Here is a 26,412-nt window from a genome sequence, read left to right as displayed (position 1 = left end):
CCATTAAAGAAGCTAAGAGAGCAAAACAATATTTGCTGCTATGACATTTGATTTTTATAAGGTAATTAAAATCTTCTAATGGATGTCAAAAGAACTAAATGAGCCAGGTGTGGTGGTCCACGCCTTTAATCCCAGCACTTTGGGGGGCAGAGGCAAGCACATCTCTATGAATTCAACTCCAGCCTGGTCTACATAGTGAGTTTCCAGGACAGCCAGAGCTCCACAGTGAGACCGTGTCGGGAGAGGAGGGGTGTACAACAAGCCAGCCATATTAGTAGGTATGGAATACTTAGCAATATAAAACATTTACACGTCAAAATTGGTGCCCCGGGCATATGGGTTGTGCCCAGGAGCCCAGCAACTGGAAAATGGGAGAAGCAGCAGCAGCTCAGAGCCAGCCTCAAGCTCAGCTGCCAGTCTGAGGACAGGTTAGGTCCAGGAGAACCTGCCTCAAAAAAACCTGAGAGGACAAGGAGAGAATAGGGGGAGAGAAGAGAGAGGAAAGTCAGGCAAGGGTAGCTCACACCTATAACCCCAACACTTAGAGAACTGAAGCAGGAGGGCTGCTTCAAGTTTGAGGCTAGCTCAAACTACAACAAGAATTGATAGTGACACTGTAATGATGCTCCAGGATCTCTGAAGGAAAAGAAACTTTGCCAACAATGTTGAGTTCTTCTGAACTTCACTACAGATTACTGAGAGCACGACCTTTAGGGAAGCCATCAGCACCACTTCTAATCCTTGGGAATCCTGATTTCCTCAAAAGCAGAAAGTCATTTAAAAGCATAGGCTTTGAAGCCAAAGGCAAGCAAAGCCCCCCCCCCCCAACTGTTCCACTTCAGATGTTTGACCTTAGACAAATGACTGATCTCTAAACTCAAGTTTGTCTATTAAACAGGGGTTAGTATACTTACCTTGTATGGTTAGGAGAAAACTGAATGAGAAAATGCATGGAGTGCTTTTACAAGGAAGAGCTATCACATAAGGCCAAATGCTTTCTATTAAACAAATACCTGAACAGTTATTATGCAATATGCCAAAGCCATGCTTCTCCTACATGACCCAAACTTGCAATAATACATGTTAATGAAGATTTGTCTAAGAAATCCAAATACTACATGTTCTTCCTTTATCATACTTAATTCCAGGTTCTAAAGTAAAGAGCTAAAAGGCATAATTATGAATATGGAAATCAGCAAAGCTATTTTCTTTTTTGTATGTTTTAAAATAATCACTCAAGTGGTTTTAAATAAAGAAAATTAAGTCCTGAAAATCTATATAATTACGTGACCAAGTAAAAAATGATAGGGAGGGAGAGCTTTAAAAGCAAAACCAACATCTTATTAGTCAAAATGTTAAGACAAGGTCTGTTATTAATCATATCAAGGGTATTTGAGTATATCTAAGTTCAAGGCTTAACATTCTATATTTAATCCTGTTATGCTATAAAATGTGTGGCTACTTTAAACAACAGAATTGACAAGATAAAGAAAGAAGCATAGCAGAATAAGACATATGGAATGTTAAATTCTAGCCTATGTAACCTGTAACCTGGCTCTACAAAATGTATTTGAGAAATTTTTTTTTTAAATCTGTTAAAACTCAGTTAAAAAAACCCAAAACCCAAAAACCAAAAAAACAGTCCAGTTAGGTGTCAAAATTTATCATCTTATAAACTGTAGTATACCCTAAGCCAAACATGAGTTTTATAGATAGATGCTCAAGATTACTCTGACTCAATCTTTCAGACAAGGTCTAATATGCACAATATTTTGATACAGAAAAAAGTACTTGCCTTCATATGGTGTGTCTGGAGGTCCTGCTATTTCTCCTCTTAATTCTGTAAAATTCTCATCTACAAGATCTACTTTAATTTGATTTTTGCTCGTCTTAAAAATAAACAGAAAATAAATGTTAGTTATACCAGCAAGAAGAAAGTCTAAATTAAAATATTACCTATGTTAAAAAACCCATTTTTCATGTTTGATTATCTACTTTAGTAAAACAAGTCAAAACTTTTCTAAAAATCTAAAAAAAATTTAAATAAACATATTTTAACTTCGATATTTTTAATAAACTAGTACCAGTTTGAACAAGAGCACAAATGCTTGTTGACCTTGTAAGAATTTTCTTACAGACAAATTACTCTGTTGGCCAATTCAGTGCATGCTATTTATCCACAGTGGACTGCTAAGATACTTTGTCTCTACACTGTCTCTGCCCAATCCCAAGAAAATGGATGGTTCAGTAAAAGCCATTTAGCTCTCATTTGAATTAATCATAACAACTCTTAGATATCTGATAAACTGGTTAAATTACTATACCACCCACCGCAATGATAAACACTCTAGGCATAGCATTCTTTTCTATGGTAAAAGCCAAAATTCATTACTAGAATCTGCTAATGCCCTCAACTTATTTTTCTGACTTCAATGACAACTATCTTCTAACTAAAACAAACCTACTTTTAACTTACCTAAATCTATTTGCACTTAATGATCTTAAAGTATTTTTCATAACCTTGTGACACACCATCCTCAAGAGCCATGGTAACTTTAAATAATTCAGAACCACACCCAATGTGATTTACATAAGCATTCTCTTCTAAAGGATCTACCTGCCTGCATATAAGCTCTCTTCATTACCATCTTATGCTTTTCTTGTTATTTTATTGCACTACATACCGAACACTCTTAATTTACCAGTTTTCTTAATTTAAAACTAAAGACCTAATGTATAGGTTTTTTTATTTGAATTCCATATTTTTATGTAAGTAACATGCCTACATGTATGAAAGCAAGCTTCACAAAGATCCAACAGCGAGCTTGTTGGTTTTGGTGAGCACCTTCTGGATGGATGGAACAGCAGGAATGAATACTGTTTAAGGCCTTTAGTGTCTTCTTTTCACCTCTGACAGAAACCATCAACCAGTTTTACTGTTTTGTCTAGTAAATATTTTTAGCATAGAAACAGCATATAACTCAAAATCCAGGTTTCTAAGCTTTCCTCACTCATAGTATTTTAATAAAAGCACAGGATGAAAAAAATGACTTTTATGCATTCTAATTGGTAATGGTTTCTTTCATAACCTGTTGTCTAAGATGACAGTATCTCATTTTTCCAAAATATTTTGTTAAAAGATTATTAATGATAAATATACATGAGAAGCTTCTTCCTGTATCCTAGGAAATTAGAACTCTTTTTTAATTGTGGTGGTGGAGGCAAAAATATGTATTTTAGTAAAGTAAAAAGCACTCTGTCCATTATGTACAAGAGTTAAAACTGGAGGCACCGAGTTTTGCCAAACAATTCAAGCAACCATAAGTATTAACTTCATACACTTCATTTCTCCCACTAAGATTTTTAAGCGAAACAGTATCTTGTAAATCATTAGTGCTTTCAAAAATCACTACATGGCATCCACAATCAAACTACTTCTGTGTAAAACGAAGTAAACAATGATAAAATGTTGCAGGACTAAAGAATCTAATTAGAGTCAAGTTTTTGAAAGGGAAAGAGAAGATAATAAATTAGAAAATTTCTTTTCTTACAACTATTCCAATTCTCTGGTTAGTAAAATACTAAGTAAATAATTATTAATTTTTATACCTGTCCTTCTATCTGTCCACATCACCTCCATATTATAATTCAGAGGGAAAAATAATGGATCTTTTCTTTCACTCTAGAAAAAAAAGACTACTAGTGTATGAAGAATTTACTAAATCAACTCAAGAAACTACCACCACCATGATGAATCCAGAAACTACCACCACCATGATGAATCCCATTATAAAGAAGCATTCTACACGGTCTCGAGTAGGGTCTTTATCAGATAACTAAAAAGAAAAGTTACAGAAATGTAATGGAAAGTTAAAACTAGGATTTTTCAAAACTCAATTTTTCTATTAAGTTAATTATTCTTTAGAGTTTTACAGTTTGATTTAAACATCCAATTATTTCACAATCCAAACCTCCCACTACCCCCACATCCTAACTTAAAAATATGTGTGTGACTCAGGAACATTAGGAAACATGGACAACAGCCCTAGAAAAGGCATGGCCTCTTCAAACATGTGCTGAATCCTGCTCTGTCCCTGACTCGTGTTAGTAGTTCAGGGTATGTCACTGAATCCATAACTATCAATTTTATTACTATAAAGAGAATTTATATCTCACAATCATTTTGATAACATCAATTTTACTATTTCTGTATTTCATATCTTTTGTTGTTGTTGTTGTTGTTGTTTTTAAAAGGGGAACAGTAGTGGTGCTCGGAATCAATCCCAGGGTCTTTGGGCACGTGAGGGAAGACATCACCAGTATTTATCTCAGAGGAAGTAAGTTACCTAAACAGACACTCCATCATTACCCTTTGCTTAACAATATCTCCAAACCTTTGATTACAAAGTCTTGTTTTGGTTTTGGTTTTTGTTGTTGTTTATTTGGGTTTTGTTTGGATTTCTTTGTGTAACAGTCCTGGCTGTCCTGGAACTCGATCTGTAGACCAGGCTGGCCTCCAACTCAGAGATCCGCCTGCCTCTGCCTCCGAGTGCTAGAATTAAAAGTGTGCACCACCACCACCCAGCTACAAAACCTTATTTTACAACTTACTTCTCAGTTCTGCTACCAGACTAATATATGGTATTCTAAAAATGAAAAACAACATGTTACCCATGAAAAGTACATCAGTCAGAGGCTGCAGCATTTACACAAACCCCTGAAGTGTGGTATTTGGGCACTTCAACTTTAGTGAGGATAACTGCAAATTTGTTTTTCTATAACCTTCTTCTAATAGTTCAGCACAAGGCAGGAGTTCTAGTCTCGGTTTTTCTGATTCTCCTTTGGATCTACAAAGCATTACTAATGCTTAAGCACAAAATAGATGGCCAGGCACCTCTTGAGTTTGAAGCTACATAGCAAGTCCCAGGACAGCAAAAAGCAGGGGGAGGGATGAGTAAAAGACACAGCCCCTAGTAAACAATGTAATTATTAAAATAGAGCAAAGCAGCAGAGAACGTTTAAGATAATCTATATGAAGCTAGGTGAACATTACTGCTAACGAGAAAGTGCAGAATCAGTTGGTAAGGGTGCCTAGAAGGCATGAAATCCTGGCTGGACTTGTGACCGCAAAACTAGGGAGGTGGAAGGAGAAATATCAGAAATTGAAGGTCATCCTTGGCTACACAGCAAATCTGATGCCAGCCTAGATAGACTACATGAGACTTTGTCTCAAAAGGAGGAAATCGAGGGGGAGAAACTGGAGGAAAAAGGAAAAGAAGGCCAGCCACATGGTTCAGTAAGTAAAGGGAGTTGACACCAACAGTGACAATTTCTACAACCCATGTGGTAGGAGAACCAACAACCCACATATCAAGACAAGTTGTCCTTTAATCTCCCTGCACCCACATGTGCATGTACACACAAATGTAAAATTAAGATAGTAAAAAAACATGTAAAATGCAATGTAGTTCTAGGCTGGGAATAGGTATACAGAGCATGGCTGTAGCTTAAAGCTAACACCACCCTTCCTTTACCCCCAAAAAAGGGTTGAGACATGTCTAATACATTTTCAGGGATAAGGAAAAAAAACAGTACAGAAAGCAATCCTTGACACAGCACTGCTAAGTGTAAGTAGCAATGTGTGCTATCACTGTTCTTTCTGTCTCTCTATGCAGACCAGGCCAACCTCAAACCTGTGGCAATCTTCTGCTTCAGCCTACTAAGTGCTGGGATTCTGATTATGTGCCACCATGCACACGTGGTATTGAGGATCAAAGCAAGGCTTTGCAAATGCTATGGTAAGCACTCTACCTAGCTGAGATACATCACTAGCCCATAAATACTGTATTTGTTATTATGAGTATGGGTACTATGAGTACATAAATGCCTGTGTACCACTTGCTTGTCTGGTGCCCATGGAGGTCAAAAGAGGCCACTGGATCCCCTGGAATAGAATTACAGGGTGAGACATCATGTAGGTGCAGAGAATTAAAAGAGCATGTGCTATTAACTACTAAGCTATCTCTCTAGCCCCATTTTTTATTTTATTTTTTAAAAGTAAAAATTTTCAAATATACCTTGCTTGCATTTATTCTAAAATGAAATTTTAAGCTAAATATCAAGCTGACAAGGTAGTACATATTTATAATCCTAAGCATTAAGGATGCCGAAGTATAAGGATCACCTTAAGTTCAGGGCCATCCCGGTCTACCTACACATCAAATTCCCATCCAGAGGAACTGCATGGACAGAGATCTTAAAAGGGGGTTGGGATATGCTGCTGGAGAGATAGCTCAGGGTTAAGATCACAGTTCCCAGCATCCACAGGGTGTCTCTCAACTGTCTCTAACTCGACTTCCAGGAGCCTTAACATCACCAGCTGTGCAGGTGGTGCACACACATACCTGCAGGCAAAACAGGTATAGACATACAATAAAAACAAGAGGCCAAACGAGGTGGTGCTTGCCTTTAATCTTAGCACATGGAGGCAGAGGCAAATGTATCTCTGAGTTCAAGGCCAGCCTGGTCTACAAAGCGAGTTCCAGGTCAGCCAACGGTACAGAGAAACCTTGTCTTAAAAAATAAAATTAAACAAACGAACGAACGAACGAACGAACGAACGAACGAACGAACGAACGAACGAACGAACGAACGAATAAATGAATAAAAGAGAGGATGGAAGATAGGGAGGGAGACAAGACAACTATATGGGCATGGGAGTCCAGTTCTCCTGTCAGAACACAAGTCTATGAATGAAGCTGTGTGAAGATTCTGAGAGTTTCTAAGAAAGACCTCTGTGCCTCCAATACATGAGTTGTTCTTGGAATATGCTTTTGTGCCCCTCCCAGGTGTGGTAAATAAGAGTGGGTTTACTTCAGATTACCCATGATGTTACTTTTATTATTCAGATGTTTCCAAGCAGAGGTTGTCCTAGTGACTGCATAAAGCTTGAATTCATGTGAACTTTGCTAAAATGACCTTGCTTGACCCTCCAAATACCCTCAGAATATAAACTGTCCTGAATAAAGGTGGCTATTTCATGAGACTTAAATCCACCTATTTTTAGGCTACATTCTCTGAAGGTTCACTCCAACTAGAGTGGTAGGTAACATCTACCACGGAGTTACATCCCTCCAGCCCTGATATAAAGAAATTATTAATTTAAACCAAGTGTTGGTGACAAATGCCTTTAATCCCAGCCTGGTCTACAAAACAGGTTCCAGGCAGTCAGGGCTGTTACAAAGAGAAACCCTGTCTTGAAAGGGGAAAAAAAAAAGGTCAGAAATAAAATAAAGAAATTACTAACTTAGGATGGGCAGGCTAGTTCCCACTCACAATCCCAAGCACTCGGGAAGCTGGCACAAGAGTGAGTACTGCTGGTCAGCTGAAGCCACACTGGGCTGGCCGGTGAATTCTATGCCAGCCTCGGCTACGGAATGAGAACCTGTCTGAGAGGAAGAGGAAGCGCACCAGCAAACCGAGGCAAGGAAAAGGGAAGAGAAGGATTTGACTCTCCACAAGCTTAGCAGCTACCATTCGTTAAGTTTCAAAGAAAGCCAGGACAAGTCTCACTCAGGACCTGTGGCTCCTCCCAACAAGTCTCACCCCACCCCTACCCTAAACCTCTCCCTCCCAGGAGCTGGGCTTCGCTTCCCTTCCCCCACCTTCTCTTCCCTATACAACAATATTTTGGCTGTGTGCCCTCCTGGTTTCTTGGCAGCCTCTCCCCTTGTCCCTCCCTTCTCTTGCTCGCTCTCTCTCCACCCCCTTTCATCTCATGGCCTGGTTCAATCTGCTGGGGACGTTCAGCCGGACCCTTCCAGGTCCATCGTGTCTACAATAAACCCCCTCCTCCACCATACCTTCAAGCAGACATGGTCTCGGTTTTTCATTCACCATTATTTTCTTAAAATGTAATACACAATTCCACAGCACACATTGCTTACCTCTCATTTACTAATCTCAATGACTTAGGAATAAGCCACGATTTTTATATCAATTTTTTGTTTTGGTATGGTTTTTGGTGCTGGGGATCATGATACATGATGACAGGGGTTCTTGATCATGATAACAGGAATTCTACAAGAATAACATCTATAATCCCTAAACAAATCCACTTTTAATTCTGAAGCACGAGGCATGTAATATTCCCAAAGAAGAGTTGATATGAAACTAAGGGAATAAGACATGGTAGGAAAGTGAGGACAGGCAAACCTATTATTAAGAACAAGTTGTACCAGGCAGTGGTGGCTCACGAGAGGCAGGTGGATCTCTGTGAGGCCAGCCTGGTCTACAAAGAAAGTTCCAGGACAGTCAGGGCTGTTACAGAGAAACCCTGCCTCAAAAAATTTTTTAAATTTAAAAAATAAAACAGACAAAACAAAAACACACAAAAGGGACTGGCAAAATGGCTCAGAGATATGACACTTGATTCTCTCCATGTTCGGTTCCCAGCACCCACAGCGTGGTGGTTTTCACACCCATCTGTAACTCCAGTTCCAGAGGATTGGTACACATACATACACACACATACATACATACATACATACATACATACATACATACATACATTCAGGCAAACACTCCTACATATAAAATACTTAAAAATTTAAAAATTTTAAAAAACAAAATCAATAATATGGTGAACTATAACACTATAAAATTAGTTGCCCTATTTAATCCAACATTCCCAGTCCTATAAAACAGCTAAAATATCATTCATTACAATTTTTTTTAAAAGCTGTAATAATTATGCAAATCACAGCAGAAAAAATAATAACAAAAAGACAATAATCTCAAAATCCAACAACTGAAGGATAGCTTCAAGGATTATCACATAATTCAAAGGAATAAACCAACAGAGGCACTGGAATAAAAGTAAACCAAGAGAGGATGGAGAGACAGTTCAGTCTGTAAAGGGCTTGCCTTAGAAGTTCAAGGACTCCCAGCACTGGGGAGGCAGAGGTGAGTAGCTCCCTCAAGTTCACAGGCCACCCCGCCTAGGCACTTACCAACTTCTTATCCAACGATAGACCTTGTCTCCAAAATAAATACATAAAAACCTGAAGACTGATACCTAGATTGTCCCCTGGGTTCCATTTGTGTGCATGCATATTCTCACACTGTACATGTGCTGTGTCTTCTGACCTAAAATGTTTGGAAGTCATCACTCCCACTAGAAGACAAGCACAGGAATGGGAGTGGGATCTACATATGCACAAAACCCTCTGGTTCAATCCTCAGCCCCTCAAAAAGGAAACAGCAACAAGCTCAACAAACTGAAAGTCAACAGCACAAGGCACAGAGCAAATTGCTGTCCCTCAAACTGGAGAGGCAGAAAAATAGAGATCACAAATTACCAGAGCACAATCTCATGATGTTCTCTGTGGGAAGTCACACCAATTTGTAGCTCTATAGTGATGGATGCATTACTGGAGGCATAAGTGAGCAAAAGTATGAGCAATTAAAAACTCCTAGGAAGTTCCCAAGTTATCTGTCTTTTCCTCAAACACTGGTCCTCGAAATGACGTATGAAAAGAACTCCATCAGGGGAAGAAAAAGGTGGCTATATTGTAAGTCCACAGTATTCTGTCCTTAAACAAGATCCACCATCAAGAGAAACGTTGCACCACAGTCTCCCCAGAGGCAAGAAAAATACCCAACTACGGCCAATTCTAGCCTTCCAGTCTTACCTAAAGAGGGGAAAACAAAAGCAGCAGTAGGAAAGGTAACAAGCGAGGTACACAGCTTCAGTACAGACTGAAACCCATCCACAGAATGACAGAGCAGTTCTCCCCCAGAACACCTTACCATCAGCAGGCTCCTGTGTGACAACCGTTTACATACCTCTAACTTATTAAGAACGGTATAAACACTGGGCGGTGGTGGCACATGTCTTTGGTCCCAGTACTTAGGAACCAGAGGCAAGTGGATCTCTGAGTTGCAGGCCAGCCAGGGTTACACAGAGAAAACCTGTCTCAAAAACAAAACAAAACAAACAAAAAAGAACAGTCTAAGGAACTCCAAAGATGACAATGAGACAAAAACAACGCATGAGAGAAAATCTTATCCTGACATCTGCAGACACACAGCAAAGAGTCAACACTGACTAACCCTTAATCAAATAAGCATAAAATCTCAAAGCAGAAACAGAGGCATCATTGGAAATAAAAGGACAGCCAGGACTGTAAAGCAAGATGCTGAGGCCACCTCCTCCTTAAGAAGAAAACAAAGGTGTATGGGTAAAGACAAGACCAGTCATGGGTAAAAGTCCTTGCTGCTCAAGCGAAGCATGGGGGCACATGCTTTGGTGGTGTTTTGTTTGGCTGGGGTTTTTGTTATTGTTCTTTTGTTTTTTGAGGCAGGACTTCTCTGTGTAGCCCTCCATGTCTCTGTAGACCAGGCTGGCCTTGAACTCAGAGACCTACCTGCCTCTGCTTCTCATACTGGGACTAATTATGTGTGCTACCACACTTTACTCTCGTCTTGGGGGTCTTTTGTTTGTTTTGTTTTGTTGATCAGTTTTGGTTGTGGGTTTTCTTTTTAGTCAGGATCTCATTTCTAAAACTGTTTAGTATGTATTACCAGTAAATGTTTGATTATTATACCTATTATATATACTTATGTACTTGGGTAATAGGTCACAATTAGAAGAAGTTCAAGGAGACTTGAAATGACTTATGGTAATACCATAGGAGAGTACCACTTACACCACTCATTTGATTTTATGGGTAGGAGGGTTTTACCAACATGCTTGTCTGTGCACCATGGGCTTGCCTAATGCCCAAAGAGGTCAAAAGAGGGCACTGGATGGTTACAGATGGTGGTGAGCCACCACGTGGGTGCTAGGGGCTAAACCCAGGTCCTCTAAAAGAGCAACAAGTGCTCTTAACCACTTAGGGGAAAAACCTTTTCTAAGAGTTGCTTACTGTGTTGTTTCTTCACAGCAACAGAACACTGACTAAGACAGTCCCTAAAAGTTTGTAAGTTGTTAAGTTAAAAAAAAAAGTGTACAACACCCAACACATTCTCTGTGTAGCAGCCCTGGATTTTTGCAATACTGGGGATTACCTTTACAAGAGAAACCAAGAGCTTCCTCTCCCCTCTCCAAATAAGGACAAACCTAAAGGTGGACAACTACAGGCCAAGAGGGTCCTTACCAGGGGCATCTTGTTTCAAACTTCTAAGAAACTCTGGGATCTTGTTCTCAGACTTTAAGAAATAAATCTGAGTCAACAGTCTACTGTAGTTTGATTCTGACAATATACACTGACCCAGAGTAATAAAAAAATGAAGGGGGACATTTTTAGCACTAGAGTAACTATCATGCTGAAGGTACAGTCTAATGTGTTGGGCAAAAGTACTACACTGAGCTGACTCCCCCAGAGCCATTTTCTATTTTGTGACAGAGTCTCGCTAAGTTAGCCTTTAACTTGGGACCCTTATGCCTCTGCATCCCAGTAAATAGGATTAAAAGTATGCACCATCATACCTGATACAATTTTCTTGATTCCAGAATTCTAGATCAATAAATTCTTAAATCATTATCGCCCAGCGTTGGTGGCACATACCTTTAAATCCCAGCACTTGGGAGGCAGAGCCAGGAGGATCTCTGTGAGGCCAGCCTGGGCAACAGAGTGAGTTCCAGGACAGGGTCCAAAGCTACACAAAGAAACACCCTGTCTCAAAAAACAGGGGGGGGGTGGGGAGGGGGGAGAAAAAGAAAATCATTATCTTGCTGGGCAGTGGTGGCACACACCTTTAGTCCCAGCAGGCAGGCGAATCTCGAAGTCCAAGGCCAGCCTGATCTATAGAGTGAGTTCCAGGAGAGCCAGGGCAACATAATAAGACCCAGTTTAAAAAATCTGAAGAGGCTGCAGAGCTTGGTTTGGTAGCACAGACCTATGATCCTAAAGCAGGAGGACAGATAAATTCAAGGCCAACTAGTGAAAATTCTGTCTTAAATACACACACACACACACACACACACACACACATACTCTATAGGAATTGGTATGAATTTGATGAACTAGGCTACCTCACGATTTTACTAATGGTTGAGTATATTACAATCCCCCTTTCAAAAAACTTGGCTTAGGGGCTGGAGAGATGGCTCCAGCAGTTAAGAGCACTGGCTGCTCTTCCAGAGGACCGGGGTTCAATTCCCAACACCCACATGGCAGCTCACAGTTGTAATTCCAGTTCCAGGGGATCCAACACCCTTACACAGACACACATGTAGGCAAACACCATGCAAATAAATAAATCATTAGAGAAAAAAAAAAAGCTTAGCTTAGGGAAATAAACTCAATTCCGTAAAGACATCCCATTCAGCATTGTACAGTATAGTGGGAAAATACTAAAACATATTTAAATTTCAGTTCCTACAGTCCTTAAAAAGGACTACTTAATGTAACAAAGAAAGTACATACATTAAGGGGAAAAAGACACAGCATACTAAGAGTCTACTTTGATTAAATGGGGGAGGGGGACCCTGTTGGACAGATGTCTCAGTGGTTTTCCAAAGGACACGGTCTTAATTCCAAGTACCCACATAGCAGCTCATAGCTATCTGTAACTCCAGTCCAGGAGATCCCATGTACTCTTCTGGTCCCCATGGGCACCAGGCACACACGTGGTGAACAAACACACATGCAAGCATAACAAAACAAAACAAAAATGTATTTCATTTTTTGGAAAAGGAGAAGGAAAAGAAAGAAAAAACAAAGAAGCTAGAACTGGTAATCCTACCTACTCAGGAAGTTGAGGCAAGAGGGTTAAGTTCAAAACCACCCTGATCCACTTAGTGAGAGCTTGTGTCTAAGAGGGCTGGGGGTGGATGTAGCTCTGTGGCACTGCACTTGCCTAGCATGGGAGAAGCCCTGTGTTCAATCTTCAGGACCACCAGTAACAAGAGTGATACTGGCCAGCATCAGCAACAATCTTGTACAGTGGTTCTCAACTGTGTGTTGCAACCCCTTTGGGGGTCCAACAACCTTTTCACAGGGATGACAGATCAGATATCTTGCATATCAGATACTTACATTAAGATTCGTAACAGGGGCTGGAGAGATGGCTCAGTGGTTAAGAGCACTGGCTGTTCTTCCAGAGGTCCTGAGTTCAATTCCCAGCAACCACACAGTGGCTCCCAACCATCTGTAAAGAGACCTGGCGCCCTCTTCTGGCATGTGGGCAGAACACTGTATACATAGTAAATCTTTTTTTTTTTTTTTTAAAGATTCGTAACAGTAGCAAAATTACAGTTATGAAGTAGCAGCGAAAATAACTTTAGGTTGGGGGTCACCACAACATGAGAAACTGTATTACAGGTCACAGCATCAGGAAGGTTGAGAACCACTGATCTAGTTAGAAGAAAAACTGTATATAGCTTACTTTCACCATCTTTTTGTACAAAAGAAAGGTTTTAAAATTGTATGTGTGTGAGTGTTTTGCTTACATGGCTGCATGTGCACCAAGTACATGTCTTGTGCCCGCAGAGGTCAGAAGAGGGCACCAGATCCTTTGGAACTGGATAGTTAGTCATGAGCCACCACACAGGTGCTGGGATTCAAACCCAGGGCCTTGGCAAAAGTAACTAATGCTCTTAGCTACTGAGATCTCTCTCCAGCACCATCTGGAAATTTTTTTAATCCTCACAAAAAGCAAGTAGACAGGACTGTGTTCCTGGCAAATATTAATAAACTGCAAACCCTCATTCTTCTACTGTTTTTGTTGTTTGTTTGTTTGTTTGTTTTCCCGGAGACAGGGTTTCTCTGTATAACGGCCCTGGCTATCCTGAAACACACTCTTTAGACCAGGCTGGCCTCAGATCCACCTGCCTCTGCCTCCGGAGTGCTGGGATTAAAAGTGTACGTCATCAAGGCCTTGCTTCAAACCCTTATTTTTATGATAACCTTGATTTTTATCAACAAAAATTATACCTTCCCCCAAATTATTTCATTGTTCCCAGATTCCCATATGCCTTAAATTAAGTTCACTTTCTTCAGCACTGCAAGCCCAACAAGCTGGCTTCATCCCAACATCAACACTCTGATCACTTCAATCACTGTTAATTGGTCCGTTAAAGTGCACACCAAAAATCCCAACTGAAACTTAACACTATCCTGAGTGTCTCTTTCTATTCAAGATTAATCTTCCCACTTTGTTATGCACACCACCCTACCCCTCCCTCTTCTTTTTCAAAGATTTCCTAATAATATTGTTGGAGAAAAAAAAATCTGATTACTCTCTAGCATACTCAAATTCTCCTACCCACCAACATACAATTCCCTCCATTATCTGCCAGTTCTTTTCAAAGCTCCCTCAAGCCTGACTTCCCCAGCTCTTTATGGCCTCTCCTCTCTCCTCTCCTGTTAAACTAAACTCCTAATGTTACATTCTCACCTCATCTTTTAGTAACCCATTCCAAACAGATTTCTGTCTTCACCTTTCCAATAAAAACTCCAGCAAGGACACCAATGGTAATTGTGTTGAAAATTCAAGGGTCATTTCCTTTTAGCAGCCTAACAGGCCAATTTCTTCCAAACACTCTTTTCTTGGCTTTAGTGACACCATGCACTTCTGCTTTTCTTAACACAAGTATTAACTCACTTTATCTTTTGTTAGTTGTCCTCAGTTTCAATATCAGTATGTACAAAAGGCTGAAAACAAAAGACCAGAACTTCATCCTAAAATCTGTATTTTAGGCAATTTCCTCCCTAAGATTCCCCAGTTGAGACTTTAAATGCTTAGCTGCTTAGCTGACCTATGTCAAATCTCTCTCCAGATCTTGCCTCCAGACTCATAAACTCAACCGCTTGCTTGTTATTTCCATCAACATAAACCTAAAAATGGACATAGCAAAATTCGTGCTCTTTTCCATCTCTCCTATCTCAAAAATTAGCCTCACCACTAATTACTAAAACCAGAATGTTTTGCTAGCCCATCGGATTGTGTTGTGTGTACCTTTGGAGTATATATATCCCAGCACTACACGACTCCAGCTCCCACTCAACTCTAACCCAATTTACTACCCTCTCTTGTCCAAGTGATCAGCCTGAGTTTTTTTCCCTACCCTTTCTCCACAGCAAGCTAATGAATTTCCTGTCTCAACTTGATAGGGTGGCATAAACCTGTGGTGACAACACAGACAGGCAGGAAGATCTGGAATTCAAGGACAGCCAGTCTACACAGCGAGACCTGACTCAAGAAACAGACAATTTCCTTTTCCTTTTTCACTACTGAAACAATGGTTTTAACTGGAAATCAATGTGTTCCACCAAAATACACTTTTGAACATTTTTATTTCTCTGTGCATGGAGTGGGGGACATGTGGAGAAGATAAGACAATTTGTAGTAAGTGGTCCCCACCCTCCCATCGTGTGAGTCCCAGGGATCAAACTCAGGTCATTAGGCTTGGCAGCAGGCACCTTTCTTTACCTGATAAAACATGTCACCAGCCCTAGATTACATTTCTTAATCTTCTTTAAGTCAGTAAAAAGGTTTTTAAGCAGTAAAAAGCAAAACCAGAAGTTCTTGAACTTCTGAGAAAACTGTATGAGGGAGGCCAGCTCAGCTGTCTTATGTCTTTCCCTGCTGAACTTCAGATATGTTGTCTGGACAACCGTTTTGAGAATTTAAAAACAAAAGGCACATCCTTAAGGACTATTAGTTGAACATGAGAAGCAGTCTAATAGCTGGGCATGGTGATGTCTTCCTGTAACCCCAGCAGCACTGAGACAGAAAGGTCAAGGTTGGAAGAAACTGTCAAGCCACATACATAGCTGGACCCTATCTCATAAATCTAAAGGATTTTCAATCTGTGATGCTCAAGTCACCTGGAACACCACCTGCAGACTTCCCTACTTGTCTAAATTACTGACCACTATCTTGTCTGTTAGATTCAGAAACTCAAACCTCCAGAGCAGCAGATCTCAACCTGTGGGTCACGCCAGCAGACATTTACATTACAATTCATAACAACAGCCAAATTAGTTAGGAAGTAGCAACAAAATAATTTTATGGCTGAGGGTCACCACACCATGAGGGACTGGATTAGAGGGCCGCAGCATTGGGAAGGGTGAGAACCACTGCTCTAGATTCTTTTTCCTCAAATGTCCCCACCTCCACCCCCCCACCCCCACCCCCCACACACACACACAAAAAAAAAAACCACCACCCAAACTTTGTCTTTTCCTTTAAACTGGCCAATGGTTTCAACGGTCACTTAAAACCCAAATTCCTCTCTTAAAACATTTTAAGTTGATTTGGATCCTACCACCCTTTCCAAGTTCATCTTCATCACTACCTACAAACTCCTAGCTATGTTTTAGTTATTTAAACAGAACCCATTCCTTCTCTGAGTCCTGATCTCAACAGTTTCAAGTCCAAGGGCTATGTAGTAAGACTACCAAGGCCTACCACTGCTAGTGTCTCAAAACACTAAATAAGAAAAGCAGGCCAGATGTGGTGGCACACACCTTTAATCCCAGTACTCAGGAGGCAAAGGCAGGTGGATCTGTAAGTTCAAGGCCAGCCTGGTCTACAGAGGTATTTCCAGGACAGCCAGGGCTACACAGGGAAACCCTGTCTTGAAATTTAAAAAGACATGGTGATGCTCAGCACTTGGAAAGTGGAAGGAGAAATTCAAGGTCATCCTCAGCTACACAGTGAAGTTAGGGTGGCCTGGGGTATAAAGCCTTGTCTCAAGACACAAGGTAGATGTAGCAACCTTTACTATCTATCTAAAGCAAACTGTAACTTTTATATCTACAAAAACTGACTAAGAAAAGTGATTAAGCTGGGCAAGGTGAGCACATGCTTTTAATCTCAGAAGGTAGAGGCAAGCAGATCTCTGTCTACAGCCTGCTTGTCTACATAGCAAGTTCCAGACCAGCCAGGGTCTGGAACTTATGAGACCCTGTCTCAAAAGGGGTGGGGAAAGGAAGAAAAGGAAAAGATCACTGATTCTTTTCCATCTGTAGTTGTTATGACTATCAGCTTTCCATAGTTGATCCTCGTGACATTAACTAAGTTTATTCAAATTTCCCCAAATATGGCTGTATAAGGGTTATTCCCAAGGAACTCTCTCCCTGAGGTTAAATTGAATTACTCAACCTTACAGCTTCCTTTAAGCTATACACACACACTTAAAATTAGCTGTTCAGTATCTCACCGCCTTGGTATGCCAAAATCTACTCAGTAAAGCAGTGAAAATGCCTATTTTATTAACCATCTAAGCAGTATTCAATAAATATCTGCTGAATAAATGAAAATATGAAGATAAACAAACGAACCCACAGGAATACAGATGATGTCATATATACTACATAGATGCCCCTTGAGATCTTCAAAGGAGAAAACAACAAAATAAACCCAAAATAACTTCCTTCTGACTATCAAAAACTAGCTTTCTAGTTTTTGACCTGGACATTCATTTTCTAAATAGAGGACTCAACTAAATTAGTCACCCATATATGGAATAAATATACAACTTGACCTGGACACCATCTTTAACAATTTTACACTTCTAGTCTCAGAAGCAGAACAAAATGTATTACTTTCATGATGGTTGGGATAAGCTCCCCAAAGTCTTTCAACTTACTCAGGAACACAAGTGCCTCCTACTTAGCCACAAGGTGCTGGAACAACAGAGTGGAGTGTCAATGAGCTAGGTCTCCACCCTCGATGACACATCACCAGGGATTTGTTTGTGTGAATGTATGTTTGTTTGTTTTGGTGTTTTGAAACAGGGTTTCTCTGTGTAACCATGGCTGTCCTGTCTCTATAACCCAGGCTGGCCTGGAACTCAGAGATCCACCTACTTCTGCCTCCCAAGTCCTGGGACTAAAGAAGTGAAACCACACCTGGCACATTCTCATGTAGGCACATGGAGGATAGTACAGCACCTCACAAAGTAAACATCTTAGGACAAAGAAGTATGACCAAATCCAGAGACATCTTTTAAAAAGGCATCTCAACACTCCAGGAAGAGGCAGGCTTCACAGAGTTCAAGGCCTGTTCTATATATATTGAGCTCCAGGCCAGCCAGGGCTGCAGTATACCTTGCATGGGGATGAGGTCTGACATAATTACCACTGAGGGCTGAGGATATAACTGAGTACTACAAACATGCCAGGCATATATAAGGCACTAGGTTTGCATGGAAGCAGAGATGGCTTAGGGGAGCACTTCGGTTAATTTAGAAACCAGGCATGGCATAATCCTGTAATCCCAGCCTTCAAGAGGCTGAGGCTAAATTATAAGCCTGTTCTCATTCGAAAGGATGAATGAATGAAGACTGTTGTGGGATATTCATATACTGTGTGAAAAGGTATTGCTGTGACTGATGTAACAAAAAGCTGAACAGCCAATAGCTAGGTAGGACTTCCAGCACAGAGAGGACTATGGGAAGAAAAGAGGCAGAGTCCATAGCCAGATGCGGAAGAGGCAGCATGGGCAGTATGGAGAGATGAGGTAATAAGCCACACAGCAGAACATAGATTAAAATATACAGGTTAATTTAAGTTATAGGAACTAGTTGGGAACAAGCCTAAGCTAAGGCTGAGCTTTCATAATTAATAAGTCTCCATGTCGTTATTTGTGAGCTGGTGGCTCAAAGAAAAATCCAACTACAGAAAACATTTACATATAAAACAAATATTTATTTAAAAAACACCTAAAAAATTTATAAAGAAAAAAACACCTAAACTACATCCAAAGACATAGTAAGAAATCAGTATATACCACTCATATATACACTCAAAATTCTCAGCAATAAACTGGAAATAACTAAGTCTCTAACAAATGTAGAAAGTGTTCTGAACTTTTTTATGCTAGGGACTGAAGAGATTGTTCAGTGGTTAACAGTAATGACTGTTTTTGCAGTGGTGGCCCATGCCTTTAATCCCAGCACTCAGGAGGCAGAGGCAGGCGGATCTCTGTGAGTTCGAGGCCAGCCTGGGCTACAGAGTGAGTTCCAGAACAGGCTCCAGAAGCTACACAGAGAAATCCTGTCTCGAAAAACCAAAAGAAAAAAAAAAAAAAGAAGAAGAACAGCATTAAAGAACATGTATTAAGAACAGCATTGAACAAGATAACTCACAGATGAGTAAGACAATCTCAACAGACAACGTGAAACAAAGAAATCTAGAAAACAACCCAGTCATCACTTGGGAGAAGGAAGTACATAAAAATGGACAGGAGAAGCTAGAGAGATGATTCAAATGATTAAGAGAGCATGCTGCTCTGTCGAGGGCCAGTTCACTTCTCAGTACCCCTATTAGGGGCTCACAATGGCCTGCAACTTCAGCTCCAGAGGATCTGATGTGCTCTTCTGGCCTGCTCAGGCATACACACATATACACATACATACATACACATATACATATGATATACATATGTTTCTTTAAAAGATCTACTTTAGGTGGTGGCACACACCTTTAATCCCAGCATTCCGGAGGCCAAAGCACAGACAGACAGATCTGGCAGCCTGGTCTACAGAGCAAATTCCAGGACAGCCAGAGCTACAGAGAAACCCTAAAGGGGAGGGGGAAGCTTTTCATTTTTTAAAAAAATCCCAGTAGGGTTAGGATGTAGCTCAGCTGGTAGAACATTTGCTGAGCACGACAAAATCCTATAGTTCAATCCCTGTACCCCATAAACAGAATGTGGTGGTGTATAACTGTACTCCTAACACTTGAAAAGGCAGAAGGATTGAAGTTCAAGGTGATCCTCAGCTACATATCCATTTTGAAGCCAGACTACGATACAAGAGAGCCTGCCTCAAAAATAAGTGGAGAGGGGAGCACAAAAGCAAAGTGTACCTATCCAAGATCTGAAGCAACACCACTTTAAATACCAAGCTATTACATTCCAGGAACCTACAAGATGCTTCAAAGAAAAGGATTCTAAGAATTGTCAAGGAGTTTTCTAGAAGTCTGTTAGAAAACTGTACAGATCTAAGTACAATTAATAATGCACTGAGTGCACTGCAGAAATCGGACAGTGACAGGAGAGAACAGAGTAACTCAGGGTTCAAGAAAGACTATCAAGTGGCATTTTTAGCCAGACATGGTGACACATATGACCTGTAATCATAGTGCCTGGAAAATGGAGGCTAGAGGATAAGGAGATTCAATATCAGTCTTGACTATACAGTAAGTTCAAGGTCAACAGAGTCTACATGAGACGCCGTCTTCAAAAAAAAAAGAGGTAGTATGAGAATTTCATTTTCTTGTTCAGGTAGGTATTAATCTCCTGGTTCTGATGATTTCAACCTCTTGGGTGCTGGGATTATATGCATGTGCCCCATACTTGGCCTAAGGACATCCCAGGACTGGTAGGATGTGGTCCTAGTATTTGTGAGGCAGAGGCAGGAGGGCAGTCTCTGTGAGTTGGAAGCCTGCCTGATATACATATTGAGTTCCAGGACAACCAGGACTATGTAGAGAGACCCTGTTTCAACAAAACAAACAAACAAACAAACAAACAAACAAACAAAAGCAAAGGATTGGAGTCAGGAAGATGGATCTACAGGTAAAGAAAAGACTGGCAAACTGAGCTCAATCACATTAATTCACATGGTAGACCAGAGCCAACTCCTGCAAGTTGCCCTCTGATCATCACCCCCTACCCCCAATTCTTTTTTAAATAAGGGACGGGGCTAGTGAGATAGCTCAGAGGTTAACCCACATGGTGAAAGTAGAGAACTGACTCCCACAAGCTGTTCTCCAATCACACCACATCTGCCATGACAGACATACAAACACACTAATAAGAAACGTGGTGGTGGTGGGGAATATGTACCTCAAGACTTGGTCCAGGTCCTACAGCTGAACTACACAGCAGGCAGTTCAGTACTGTGCAAGTTTTGAAATACAAAGTCTGAAGTTTATACAAGGATAAAAGTATAAATCTGAGCCTTGATACCAAATAGGCTAGGAAAGCTATAAAGGTTATGACTATGACATAGGCAGCAAAGAACATAAGGGAAAATGACAGCACAAGATCATTTTTAACTTTTTTATATTTCATGTATGTACTTTTGATATAAGGCCCCAGCTGGTCTGGAACTTGCTGTATAAACCAGGCTAGCCTTGAACTCACAGAAATCCACAAGCCTGTCTCTCAAAGCTGGGATTAAAGGCATGCAGCACTACACCTGGCTTTTTTAATTTTTAAATACATGTACAAGTGTGTGTCTTCGTGGTCCAAGTGAGTGAAGTGTCCAGAGTGGCCAGAAGATAGTAGATACCCTAGAGCTGGAGTTACAGGAGGTTCTAATCAGCCCAAAGTGGGCATCAGAACCAATCCTGGGCAATCTGCAAAAGCTGTAACTACTCTTAAGAGCTGAGCCATAACAGTAGCCCCTATTTTAATTGTTTGTGTGTCTGTGTAATGTACATGCAACTAGCAGTCACTATCAGGTGTGTTCCTCTACAGACCTCCACTTCTTTTCTTTTCTTTCTTTATTTTCTTACTTACTTATTTATTATTTATTTTCTGGAGGAGGGATATGCATGTGTCATGGAACAAGCATGTGAGGATTAGAAGATCATTTGCAGGAGTCAATTCTCTACATCCACTATGTGGATCCTGTGGATCCAACTCAAGTAGCCAGGATTAGGAGTGAGTGTCTTTACCTGCTGAGCCTTCCTGTCAACCCCTCACCTGATTTTTTTGAGCCAAGGGTCTCTCAGTGAACCTGGGGCTTGCAATATTAGCTAGACTGGCTAACCAGCTAGGTACCTGCCTGTCTCTGCGAGCCTGTCCCAGTGCTGGGGACACAGGGTACCCACTGTACCTGGCTTTTATGAGTGCTGAGCATCAGAACTCAGCTCTCCACACGGAAGCAGCCAGCAGCTTACCCACTGAGCCATCTCCCTGGCCTGAGGTCTATAAAGGAAAGGTGGGATAAAACTAAGACACGGAGTCAGTCATAAAAGAACCACAGAGTGAGAGTGCGCAAGCTACATATAGTAAGAGCAGTGAAATTCATAAAAACAGAAAAGAGAAGGGGGTGACTATCAGGGATGGAGTGAGAGAGAGTAGAGTGTTACTGAGCAGATTTTTTTCAGTTTTACAGGACAAGGAAAGTTCTGGAGAAAACTGGTAGTAATGGCTGCACAACAACACTGTAAGTGTACTTAACACCACTTAAGTATACATCTAAAGGTGGTTAAGCGAGCAAACTTTGTTTAGTGCTTTACCAGGGCCAGGGGGTAGTACTGGGATCAATTCAGAGCCTTGCACACCGGCAAGTACCCCACAAATGAGCTGTGTCCAGAGCTATGTGCTTTTTTGTTGTTTTTCGAGACAGGGTTTCTCTGTGTAGCTTTGCCCTTTCTTGGGTTATGTGCATTTTTATCATACTTTCACAGAGTAAATAAAAAAAAAACTCACATAATAGGAAATATCAAATATATATAAAGAATGCTTAGCCAAAAAAAAGTTAATGGAGAAAAAAAAGGAAAGAAAAAAAAGACGTGGAGGAAGGAGGGACATTTTCTTTTCTTCTTTTTTTTGGTTTTTGAAGACAGGGTTTCTCTGTTTAACAGTCCTGGCTGTCCTGGAACTTGATTTGTAGACCAAGGTGGCCTCGAACTCAGAGATCTGCCTGCCTCTCTGCCTCCCAAGTGCTAGGATTAAAGGCGTGAGCCACCACTGGCCAGCTGAGGAGGGACATTTTCAATACACACTTTTCCTTAGTTTACAAACTGTCTCCTAAAAGAGATTAACACCTTGAAGCCCATATATCCCTATACATTCTCCTCTCTGGCCATCTACCCTAGGAGATGTTGACAGGCTCTTAATTTAAACAATGACGTCAACTCACAGAAGCAGTCACTGAGGAGCTAAGGAGATGGCTCAGTAGGAAAGCACAAATGTTAGCACCGGAGTTCAAATCTCCAAAGCCCGAGTTCAAATCTCCAAAGCCCGTGTAATGCACTTCCGGGGTCCCTAAGGTGAGATCTGGGCCAAGACAGAGAATCCCCCAGAAACTTCCAAGGCAGCCAGTTTCTCATAAAACAAAGAACAAAGAGACATCCTGTTTCAAACAAGAAGGAATGGTAAGACCAACACCTGAGACTGACTGTACTGTCCTCTCAATGTGGTGTGTCTCCCCATGTGAGACCCTGTCTCAAAAAAAAAAAAAAAAAAAAAGAGCTAGAACTTCAGTAGAAAAACCAGGACTTAAAATCGAATTATAAAGCCCACACTCTTAATTACTAAATTTACCACTTTACAATCTAAGAATTAAGTATCTCTGACTCCTGGCAAGTTTAAATTCTCATATAAAGAGGGATAAAGGAAAACAAATACCTAATATTAAAACTCTCTTTGCACTTTTATCAGTATTTATTAGTATTATAAAAAAGACTATTCATATGGAACACTGACATACTGTGTTTGGAGTAGACAAAAATGTGTCATTCACCATTAACTAGCTTGGTATCACTGACCCACAACCAACCTCTTTGGACCTGTTTTCCAATCTTTTTCTTTTTCTTTTCTTTTTTAAATCAAGACAGGGTTTCTGAGTGTAGCCCTGGCTGTTCTGGAACTCGCTCTGTAGACCAGGCTGGCCTCGAATTCAGAGATCCACCTGCTTCTGCCTTCCAAGTGCTAGGATTAAATTCGTGTGCCATCACCACTCAGCAGTTTTCCAATCTTCCAGGTAAGGAATTCATTATGGTATCTTTGGGCTCTTTAAACACACACACCAAATTTTAACCATTTCTAGGACACTATTCCCTACAGTGGTTTGGGTTTATCTGGGGTTTGCTGCTGTGTGGCTTTTGAGACAGGGTCTGATGTAACTCAGGCGGCCCTAACCCCTCCTTCTCCCGTCACCAAATCTGGAGGGTTTTGTCTGTTGAGATTGGGTCTCTCTCTGCAGCTCTGGCTCTCCTAGAACTTGCTATGCAGACCAGGCTGGCCTCCAATTCACAATCCCCCTGCCTCTGCCACTGGAGTGAATGCTAGCATTAAAAGCCTGGAGTGGAGGTTTTCAGTTTTTTGTTTGTTTTGTTTTGTTTTTTAAACAAAAGATTTTGAAGAGCCATCTGAAATAGCTTACTTAGCAGGTAAAACTGGTCTGCAAGCCTCATGACCTGAGTTTGATTTCTGGAACCTACAGTGGACAGAAACACCTTTCCAAAGTTGTCCTCAGATCTATGCGCATAGACAGATGACAGACAGAAAATTTTAAATTTTTAAGGGAATTTTTCAAAAACCTTCAAACTTGAATCATACAGTATATACTCATGTCTAGTCTTTTACTCAAACACACTAATCTGTGCTGTAAGAAATCAGAGAAGGTGGGCATAGTGGCACATGCCTTTCATCCTATCACTGAGTAAGCCGATGAGTTCAAATCAAAACCAGCAGATAGGCCTTTAATCCCAGCACCTGGGAGGCAGAGGCAGAAGAACCTGTTGAGTTCTACATAGCAAATTCCAGGGCGGCCAAGATTATAAAGAGACCCTGTTACAAAGAAAAAACAAAAACCAGCAGGTCTACATAGCATGTTTCAGGTCAACCAGGGAGGGCCATATAGTGAAGCCCCTTGTGAGATTTAAAAACAAAATGAGAAAAACAACTGGAGGTAGGGTCCTATGGTACTGATAATGTTCTGCTTCTTGATTTGAGTGCCAGTCATACTGTATGTCTACTTTGTTTTAATATGGAAAAAGGTGCTTTCCCAAAAAAAATAAAAGAACATAATTTCACAACTATGCTGAGTACAGAAGAGCTATAGACCTTTCTGTTCTGAATAGATAAATCAATCTCTCTTCCCCACCCACTCTCTCACCTGTCTGTGCCAACAAGTTAGCTGAAGTGCCTCTCAACTTTTCGTTTGAACCCATCCTATGAACCTCTTCCATTCTCATACCCACAGAACACCCGTGACACTTAATGTTTTACACCTACCCGCCCCCCCCCCAGTGCTAACAACATGCCATAGTCTTACAGTCCCACTGAACTGTACTCCCAATCCTGACCCAGCATTGTCACCTACCCTTTATGTACTACTCTACCGTTCTAATCAGGTAAGTCTTTGAGGTGTTAAGATCAGTATTCTCTGGGGGCTGGAGAGATAGCCCAGTGGTTAAGAACATGTATGGTTCTTGCAGAGGACCTGAGTTCAATTCCCAGCACCACATCAGGCAGCTTACAACTGCTTGTAACCCCAGCTCCAGGGGATGGCCCTAACTTCAGATATATACACATGTACACATAAATAAGTGATAATAAAAATATGTTTTAAAAAAAGATCAGTATGCTCAATATGTTCACAGAAAATAAGGCTAGGCTCTACAAAGGAGTGACATGCCAGGGAAGCCAAGATGCAGCTCAACATTCGCCAGAGACCAAAGTCTCTTTTGCAGTGCTGAGGATAGAATCCAGAGCATCCCACGAGCTAGACAACCTCACAATCTTCTTAAGAATAAAGTAAAAGGCCAGGGATAGTGTTCATGTGTTTAGTCCCAGCACTTGGGAGGGAGAGGGAGGCAATTTCTTTGAGTTCAAGGCCAGCCTGGTCTACATGGTGAATTATAGCCAGGGCTATGTTATGTAAAGACTCTGTCTCCCAAAACAAATAAACAAAAAAAGCAGAGCTGTGGTAGCAAACATCTTTAATCCCAGCACTTGGGAGCCAAGAGCAGGCAGATCTTTGAAGCCAGCTTGGTTGGTCCACAGAGCTAGTTCTAGGACAGCCAACGCTACACAAAGAAATCCTGTCTCGAAAAACAAAAATAAATAAATGACAAAACAAAACAAGAATAAAGTAAAACAAGAAATGTAGTATCACTTGTAGAGGTTTTTGTTTTTTAAACCAGTATGTAAGACTGCTGTGTTCAGGCCACTCCAGAACCTCATTAGGCACACTAAACAATCCACACAAAGCTATAGTTTATGTAACTGAAGAAAAATTCTACTCTTGCTGAGCAGTGGTGGTCTTTAGTCCCAGCACTCAGGAGGCAGAGGCAGGCGGATCTGAGTTTGAGGCCAGCCTGGTCTACAGAGTAAGTACCAGGACAGCCAGGGCTACACAGACAAACCTTGTCTTGAAAAACTAAAAAATAAAAATAAAAATCTACTCTTAAAAAATTCTTATATTTCAGGTATACATATACCTGAATGGTGGAGCACTTACCTACTATACATAAAGCCCTGCATTTGATCATAAGCACTGAAAATCTGTTAAAATTTTTTTCAAATTCTGGTTATATTGGTTTTTGTAGGTAACTTTACCTTTTTCTTTAAATCAAAATAGAGAGAGGGTGGGATATAGCCTAATGGTACAGCACTTGCTTACAATGACCCCCCACACACACACACACAGAAGAGGGGGAAGAGAAGGGGAAAGAATTAAAAGAAAAACAAACTTAAAAGTTCGAAAGACAG

The 26,412-nt window shown here is 40.7% G+C and overlaps 1 protein-coding gene across 3 annotated transcripts in view; it reads right to left on the bottom strand.

Moving 5' to 3' along the window:
* Ube2k (ubiquitin conjugating enzyme E2 K) overlaps nt 1–26,412 on the bottom strand; it is a 58,355-nt gene that overhangs the window by 26,762 nt on the left and 5,181 nt on the right. For 2 of the 3 annotated variants that reach the window (XM_006974610.4, XM_076546348.1), the window contains one exon: nt 1,796–1,889. The exons of the other annotated variant lie outside the window; for it this stretch is intronic. In XM_006974610.4, the coding sequence (XP_006974672.1) occupies nt 1,796–1,889 (94 nt within the window). Of the gene's footprint in view, nt 1–1,795; nt 1,890–26,412 lie in introns of those variants that run through there. 3 annotated transcript variants of the gene reach the window in all.

Source organism: Peromyscus maniculatus, chromosome 10 (assembly GCF_049852395.1).
Source record: "Peromyscus maniculatus bairdii isolate BWxNUB_F1_BW_parent chromosome 10, HU_Pman_BW_mat_3.1, whole genome shotgun sequence".
NCBI classification, from domain to species: domain Eukaryota; kingdom Metazoa; phylum Chordata; class Mammalia; order Rodentia; family Cricetidae; genus Peromyscus; species Peromyscus maniculatus.
Note: the sequence above shows the minus strand (reverse complement) of the source record. Positions and strands in the feature narration are given on the sequence as shown.